General features: G+C 38.8%; 1 protein-coding gene across 2 annotated transcripts; it reads right to left on the bottom strand.

Moving 5' to 3' along the window:
- Nucleotides 1-633: 633 nt before the first annotated feature.
- mau2 (MAU2 sister chromatid cohesion factor) lies at nt 634-8,145 on the bottom strand. 2 transcript variants are annotated; one of them, XM_028978383.1, is made up of 20 exons: nt 7,888-8,145; nt 7,414-7,431; nt 7,195-7,260; nt 6,985-7,080; nt 6,773-6,867; nt 6,651-6,678; nt 6,274-6,429; nt 5,984-6,130; nt 5,132-5,222; nt 4,905-5,008; nt 4,712-4,789; nt 4,550-4,615; nt 3,885-3,968; nt 3,712-3,761; nt 3,426-3,503; nt 2,901-3,012; nt 2,618-2,708; nt 2,300-2,427; nt 1,658-1,740; nt 634-1,560 (listed from the first exon to the last, which is right to left on the bottom strand). In XM_028978383.1, the coding sequence occupies exons 1-19, from the start codon at nt 8,119-8,121 to the stop codon at nt 1,666-1,668; spliced, it is 1,797 nt and encodes a 598-aa protein (XP_028834216.1). In that variant the 5' UTR covers nt 8,122-8,145; the 3' UTR covers nt 634-1,560; nt 1,658-1,665. The 2 variants fall into 2 exon arrangements, with proteins under 2 accessions (XP_028834216.1, XP_028834215.1); XM_028978382.1 differs by having other exon boundaries at nt 634-1,740.
- Between the last annotated feature and the right edge of the window lie 715 nt (nt 8,146-8,860).

Here is an 8,860-nt window from a genome sequence, read left to right as displayed (position 1 = left end):
ATCTAGGATCACTATTTGGCAGGAAGTGTAGACTCTCAGCCTTGTATTGAGTGACACCTACTGCTTAATAAGCATCCCTAGTTAGCGACATTTAAGATCTCATCATGCAGCTTTCTCTCTGGGACCCCATGGCTGTCTCTGGCGTCTCGTGCAGCGTGTGTGGTCGCTGCATGTCCTGTTCATTCACGCTGACCACTTTAATGCCACAGCCAGCGCACAGCAGATTAGAAATAAAGATTGTCATGTGACCAGGGCCTGCAGGGCTGACCTCAGCGTTGGCTGAGCTCCCCTGTGCAAACACAGAAACAGCTCCTCCTCAGGAACCACACTATCACACTGGCTTACATGCACTCGCCAAGGACAGGAAACACTGTGTCCGTCAGTGCACTAATGTACTGATCAGTTTATTGCCATTTTTATTTTAAATCTAAAAATATAGAGCAGTAATAAAACAAAAAAAGATCTCAGCTATGTCAACAAAAATGCTGTTTGCACAGCCATTTATTTAAAGGTGGTCTACCAAATAGTGGCAATAAAATTAGCAGTTCTAAGATATATTTATCTAAATTGATTTAAACATGTTTGATCATTTAGAAAGTAAAAACGGCATTCAAAAAGTATGTTGACAGCATGGAGAGTGTACAAATTTTTTTTAATAATGACTTTTGGGGTGGGAGTGTTGGTTTAACAGGATTTTTGTTAGCAGTGTTATTTTATCATGCAGACCTAAGTGGAAAAACATTATGTAAAAAAATGGAAAAATGAAAAATACATACATTTTTGTCTTTGCAACATGATATATAAATACGACTGTTTTAAAAGTAAATGCAACTATTATTAAAATGGGTTGCACAGAGAGTGAAACCGGTAGTGGAAAAGGACTCTCACGTTGATTCTGTTATAATCGCCATTTAGAAAATATTGAAATAGTTTCCACCAAATTACAGAGCAGCACTCACTGGCACCACCATGTGACCAAGAGTAAAGACAAGGAGCTGTGAATTACATCTGCGATATTTAAAAATGTTTTTTAAGAATATCTGTGTACAGTTCTGTATCAATATTCAATGACACCAAAAACCACAGATGTGTACATTAAGAAAAAAACAAATTACCATAGGAAAAGGCTTATAGTGACTACAAGCCTCCATTTTAAAACTGCAAAAGTCTCTTAAAATATTTGTCACAAAATAGCAAAATACTATACATACTTCAATAAAACAAACCTGTGAAAAATAAAATTAAGGTAAAAGCATATTTATGAGAAAATATTTTACATACATTAAAATATATATAAAAGAAAGTCAAAAGTTTATGTGCTGCCACATAAATGGCTGCAGTAATGACCAAAATTATGACTAATAGTACAGAAAGATCTATATTTAACAGTATTAAATGATGATCTGAAATTGAAGTCATGGGCAATGAAAGCGAAACAACTGATAGGAGAGTTCCAACACTTATGCCAAATGCCTGGCCGCAGTATTGCCTTCTTTTTTCCTGTAGCTGCCCAAATCAGTCCTTAGTCCAGGAGTCTGATACAGCCGACCCTTTTATCCACTATGAACACATGAATAAGTTAAAATAATGCTAGGTTAATAATTGAGCAGATGTTGCCAGTAGTTCTTTCTCTCATCTTGTAGTGTGTTTGCATTACAGGTTGGCTCAGAGCAGGCTGGCCAGGCTGGTGGTTGGTCCGTTCTGGGCTTGGATCTGTACTGGAGGAGGTCCATCTGTCCACTGCCAGAACCACACACAAAACAAACAAATAAAAGTATATAAAAAGTGTTGAGGATATGGTACCTTGGGTTTTAAACATGTAAGTGTGAGTGTGTGTGTATGAATGTATGTGTCCGTATCAATATAAATATTACATGAATCATCAGATGTTGTTCTAGATCTGCCTAATTGACCATTCCCAAAATTCATAAGAGGATAGTTTTATAGTTCCTGGCAGCCATTTATTGACTTTGTTAAAAGAATGGAATCTAGAAATCTATGACATTATTTTTTTTAGTAAATGTTACACAATGTCTGGGCCTTTATTGTCTTTATTTTTATGTACAAAAGCCTTTTTTATGTACAAAAACGGACGGGCGGGTATCTGAATAACTGCAAAACATAATAAAAAAACTTGTGGTGATTGTTAAAAATAAATACATAAATAAATAATGACTGAAATACCCGAGACACCCCATAGATAAATGTTCCTAGCCTCTGACCGGTCTCTGATGCCTAAGTACTGTTATTTAAACAGTCTTGATTCAACAATTAATTGTAAAGGCCTGGGTGTACTCACACTGATGAGGTTATGCTCAGGCAGACTGCAGGCTGCTATGTGGTCCTGAAGCAGCTGCTGGGAGAAATTCTGATGCATCTGGGCTGCCTCATGGGCGTCCATGGTATTCCCACAAGCCTTGTTAAGATCTGTAGCATACAGACAAGACAACACATTTTTATACACATTTGCCCACTCACACTTTTCTACACAATTATTTTTTAAAAGGCATGTTATAAGCAGTATAATTAACATTAAAGAATGTTTAAAAATAGACTTCAATTAACCCTCCTCCCACCACCACACACACATACAGAAAAGTATTTAAAGAGTGCAGACCCTTAAGAAGTGCTGAAGACCAGAGCTGCACTGACATATCTGGGATTTTGCTGGCAAGCTGCATTGCTGGAACCACCATGTTGTTACTCTCCTAAACATGGGGAATAGGACATTTTTGTCATTAAAATTCATGCAATAATGAGGGAGGAAACCCCTATGACCAAAAACTATTTAACATTGATAAAAGTTTGATTGCTAAACTTTCTTTACAGAGAACATGGGTCACATTATTTTTTCTTTCCCTTTTTAAAGATTAATGTGTGTCCTGGGCAGATGTCCATACCCTGTGGTTCCCCAGCACATAGAATATGTGCCCAAGCAAGACAAGAGAGCAGGCGGTCAAACGATTTAGGTCTTCGGCATTTGACATCTTTAATGTCTCCCTCAGGAATCGCCTGGTATTCACACACAGAAAACAAACATAAAGCAAACATTTAATGCTGTTAATTATTTTCTATTAGAGAACCCTTTTAATACACCATTTCCCCGTTGTTTCCAGCGCACATGCCAACTTTGAGCAGCATCCTATATCAGACAAGAATGGGACAACATTCCTCTGCAAAACCCCAGGAACATTTCCCAGATCTTTACATACAGCTTAAACATGAAAAGAAACATTGCATGCAACACATTGTTGAAAGATTTTGCTGCTATCATACGGAACTAGTAAACATTTTTACAATTTAATATGTTTTCTATACTCTACTGTGAATAAACTATTATTGCATCACTGTATTCTGTGTTTTAGTTTCATGTTTAAAGTTGGGGTTATACCATGACACAGTGTGTGATCAATGGTTTAACTCACTTTGCCTCATTGTAACGACCCTGGAAGAAGGAGAGCAGTCCTCTGATGTAGAAAGCTGCGGCACGCAGACAGTGGGAGCTGCAAAAGAAACAGAATCTCAGCATTTTTTTTTCACAAAATGATAGAACAAGCAGATGGTACCAAAATGTTCATATTTAATAGCAGTAAAACAAAGAACAATCATGCAACTTAAAAAAAAATGTCTATGGTATTTTAATTAAACAGTACCTGCAAGATATAGATTAATTATATAAAACAAGGAAGCAAAAGGCAATTTTTCTCTCACCTCACAGGGAAATTATGGTCTGGGTTTATTCTTTCCAATAGACTATATAGCTTTGAAAAAGAGACAAACCGAATGAATTATTTTTCCAAAGACTCCAACAACCCCAAATACTTAAACAAAAACAGTCAAAACACAATATATTTCAGACCTGTCTAAAAATAAACTTAACTCACCTCCTGGTGTCTGTTACCCTCTCTTATGTAGACGCTGGCCAAATTGGTCACAATGAAGGTCCACAGTTCCTGATGCGTAGTGAGCTGAGAGAATAAAGCCCATGTTTACAGCAATCAACGCATTAACAAAATCTCCTAAATACTACAGTGATCATGGCCACACTGAAAAAAAAATGGAACTGAATCAAATTAAATGGGAACTGGTGGGAATAGGTACTGTTGGGGAGACATGATCCTGCCAATTCAGTAATACCCAATATTGCCATACCGCATTGTCTATGACTGTTATTGCAACTGAAGAAAACTGTGTTTTTAAAAAGAATTTACGCATCAAATTAATTATTCGCTTTATTGTAAACAAACCATGTGTCATAATGTTGTAGCTACTATGTATCAAACAACCTTGCTCGCTATTTTATGCATACAATATATCTAAAATACCTCAATACTGGACACCAGTGTATGGATGATTCAGATAAAAACATTTTCTTGCCCCATCCTTACTTTAAATGCAATTTAATAATTAATCCATTCTGAAGAATGTTCTACACTAGAATAAGTAAAAACACAGACACAGATATTGTTCCTTGTATTCTACCACTTCAAGATGAAACTGTGATATTTTAGGCCACACGTAATGCGGAGCAGAGGGAGCGAAGACTCACTCTGAGGGCTGTGGTGAACTGGGCCTCTGCATTGTCCATGCAATTCACAGAAATACAGTACAGACCCTAAACATTTAGGAGGGAGACCAAATGTTAAAGCATTAAATACCTCAAGACACACAATGCCAAAGAACAGTCCAACAACAGTCACATGACACTCACCAGCAGTGTGTGTAGCTGAGCTGCATGATTGGAGAAAAGTCGTGGAGATTGCTGACACAGCTGACACACCTGAGAAATCTGTAACACACACGCACACCAACAAAAATAAAAATGAACTGTCAAAAAACTGATGCAAACGATAGATTTGTGTGTGTGTGTGTGTGAGTGTTATGAGTATATATGAGCTCTAAACCTCTTGCAGGGCTGTAGCCTTGTGGCCTGTGACAAGGCGACACATGATGATGTGCTCCAGCAAAATGACTTGGAACGAAGAGAGAATGGGGCTACAGTCCAACACTAGTGGGGGAGAATTCCATGGCAGGGATTAGGATTATGCAGGATTACTGGATTTATGAATCATCATCATCATAAAACACTTGCAAGAGAGTAAAGTCTAGAGTGTAGAAGTTCAGCACTTACTCTTCAACTTCTCCAGCTGCATGAGAGCTTTGTCTGTATATTTCTGCGCTTTCTCCAAGTAACCTGCCTGCATGGAGTGCATGACTGTGACCTATAACATAGATTGACACAGACATGCAGAGAGAAATCAAAACTGTGTTTCTCTCAGGCACTTCAGCAACAGAAGAAAAGGCCATGGTGCCCCTCCATTTAATTCTTATCCGATTCTGTTTGAGTGTGATTACAAAGGGAAACCAAAAAGCAGTACAGACCACCAAACAGAACAGAAACACCATCTGTACTGCACATATTTACAAAAAAGTACCAAATCAAATGTCTAAATATATTTACAACCATTGAGCAATTATACAGCTATTATAAATGCATGTTACATATTACATTGTAGTGAAGTGAAGTGATTGGCACACATGATACACAGCAGCACAGCACACAGTGCACACAGTGAAATTTGTCCTCTGCATGTAACCCATCACCCTGAGTGAGCAGTGGGCAGCCATGACAGGCGCCCGGGGAGCAGTGTGTGGGGACGGTGCTTTGCTCAGTGGAACCTCAGTGGTACCTTGGCAGATCGGGATTCGAACCAGCAACCTTCTGATTACGGGGCCGCTTCCTTAACCACTAGGCCACCACTGGCCCTAGAGCAGGTAGAGCGCGGCGTCTTCTCCGCGTAACGTGACCGCGGCTACGGTTTTGTTGTAGATAACAAAAACAGAATGCTGTTTGCATAACTGGACCAAAAATGGACCATGTTCATTGAAGGACCCAATATGAATGAAAATTCAGAATGCCTCACTATAAAAGGGTCAAAGAGAACCATGTGGGAGACACAGAGAATGGATGTAAGAGTCTCACCAAATAGACTAGGACACACATGTGCTCTTTGGGCAGCCAGTGGAAAAGGTCTGCAGGGTTGCTAGGAAGGATCTCATCATCATGAAGTGTAGATATTGTCTGGATACACTGCTGCAGTTGCTTCAAACATGGTTTCACACTCTTTACCTACACAGAAACACCACAAAAGCATAAAATCAAAAATGGGAACTATTTCCCAGGCTACTGCACAGAAAGGAGCCTGCATATCAATTTTGCATAATGTTTTCTCAGATTTTTTGTTAACAGTTCAAGCAAAACCTAGCACTCACCTGTCCTGCGTCCAGGTAGTGAGTGACCTGAAGTACCAGGAAGAAGACCCGGAGAGACTCTTTTTGAATGGGATTCCCCTGCCAGTTCTCCACAATCTGACCACAGAGAGTGAGCAAGGGGTGCACTTCTTGCAGTTTCCTCTCCATCAAAAGCAGCTAAACACATGCACACACAGTATTTTCTGTATGTATGGAGTATAAAAATAATAACCTGCCACAATAATAACCAATTACAAAAGTATTCCACAAGTAAAAATGTTATATTCTAGCTGTTGTTTCTAACAGACACATAATACAGTTAGAGATTACATAGTTTACTTTCAAACCATAATTTAAATGCACTGAATGTTATGTAGAAATAATCGATGAAAACACACCATGCCTTTGCTCAACAGAAACAGTGCTCTGTAAAAAGAAAAAAAAAATCACATTAATGTATTTCCAATTAGCTTGAGTTGATGACCACAAGTGAATGGATGACTCTGGAGTGTGCAAATACCTGGTGTATTCAGAGCCCACCACCCTGGCATACTCAGCACCGACACCCAACAAATCGCAGGCAGAGACAAGATCCTTCTCCAGTGTGTGCAGTTGCTGAAAAGTGGAGGGATATTGGATAGAGAAATAAAACCAGGGCCTAATGCAGTTTGTTTGTCACTATCCTATGGTCAGAAAAATTTAGAGGTTAATGGCTAAAGCCAAATAACTTACTGCAAGTTGGAATAACAACCGGCAGTGCCAGTATGGAGTCTGCTGAGAAATCTGGATGGCCTTGCGCAACAACGGCTTGGCCGAATCCACCAGGTTCTGTGAAGGAAACATAAGCGTTGATTGAAAATGCATTGACTGCACAGGTTTCATATATGCAGCATGCATTAAATCATCTGTCAAATTAATTCCGAGCTGAGCATCTACATTTACCTGCTGGCAGTAGAGCTCAGAGAGAAGACTTGCAGCTTCAAATTTTACATCTTCAAACTGTGCAATCTGACATTTGCTGGTAAAGGAATCACGTGAAACAGACTACTCTACTCAGATTCAGTGTAATAGTATGAGTACAATCACACATAAATGTACAACACCAACATTTTTTTTAGTTTAAGGAAACAAATTGTGTTTTAAAGAATTGCAAAAGGATACTTGCTGTGAGATGAACCACTGCAAAAAAAGAGAGACGAAAACCGGTAGTGAGACAAATGCTACCAACGATTTAGGGCAAAAACTGATTAAATAGCAAATGTTAAGTTTCACATTTCAAGCTTTATTAGCATATACAAAAAAACAATACTGCATTATCAGTGTTATCAGATTTTAAATATAAAAAGTATTTAAGTAGAATACAAAAACACTCATAATATAATAGCAAAATAGACAAATTGTAACAAACAATAAGTAAAAAAAAAATCTATGACTGTTTTTTTTACATTCAGTCAAAAGTTATTTTGTTACATTACACATACAGCTACATACATACATAAGATCTCATGTGGTTTGTTAAATTATTAACATAACTGAGTTATGTCCAAATTTGGCTTTCTGTTCTATTTTGAAGGCAGTGAGGCCTTCCATCCCGAAGCGCACGTCAATCCTCGGACTTTCCTGCTCGCAGCTTACCGCTTTTTCTAGATGGCTGCGGGCGAGGTCGCTGTTCTTCGTGTGGTGATACAGCACCGAGCCGAGCTGGAGGTGCGTGCGGGCCTCGACCCTCTGCGGTGGCTTAAACTGAAAGACGGCCTGCAGGCAGTGAACGCAAAGACGAATTTTCGGCGGACTCGACGTGCGAAAGTGCTCGGCAAATCCCAGCAGGGCCAAATACCAAGATTCCGGAGCCTCTCCGCCGGTCGCCATTTTGACGACAACAACAATAACACCGACGTCACTTCCACTTCGGGCCATCGGGGGCGCCACATCCCAACGTTCGGTTCAACAAAGTCCCCGGTCCTTTCAGCCCATAGATATATACACTAAACAGATATTTGCACTAAACAGATTTATGCACCACATAGATATATACAGTAACCTGATATATGCACTACATAGATATATACACTAAATAGATATATACACTAAACAGACATACGCACTACATAGCCATGGGGAAAAAATTATAGACAAGCGGTTTTTGGAAACATAACATCATTGTCTGTTATTTTTTTTTCATTCGAAATAAATTTAAACTACACTTCTACTACATGCATAACAATGCAAATACAAACAAAAGGTCAGCAATGTTAGCTGAAAGACCTTGCCAATCTTCATGATAAATCCTGTAGCATTACCACTCATACATGTAGTTACATGTTTATCCAAAGCAACAGGCATTTTGTACAGAACTACAGACAATGAACTGCACAAAATTTTTCAGACAAGGAAAATACTTGTCTGAAATACTCTTTTTTTTTTATATGAAAGATGACCATCCATTTACCTGTTTATTTGGAAAGACAGGGCATGTCCATAAACAGAGGCATTTCATATTTCATAAAGATTTGTCAAGAACTATAGACAATGAACTGCAATATATACAGGTGTTAGTACACAAGCTGTGTCTTTCCTGTGTGGTGGGGGTAGCCGTAACCCACCAACA

Source organism: Denticeps clupeoides, chromosome 4 (assembly GCF_900700375.1).
Source record: "Denticeps clupeoides chromosome 4, fDenClu1.1, whole genome shotgun sequence".
Classification (NCBI taxonomy): domain Eukaryota; kingdom Metazoa; phylum Chordata; class Actinopteri; order Clupeiformes; family Denticipitidae; genus Denticeps; species Denticeps clupeoides.
Note: the sequence above shows the minus strand (reverse complement) of the source record. Positions and strands in the feature narration are given on the sequence as shown.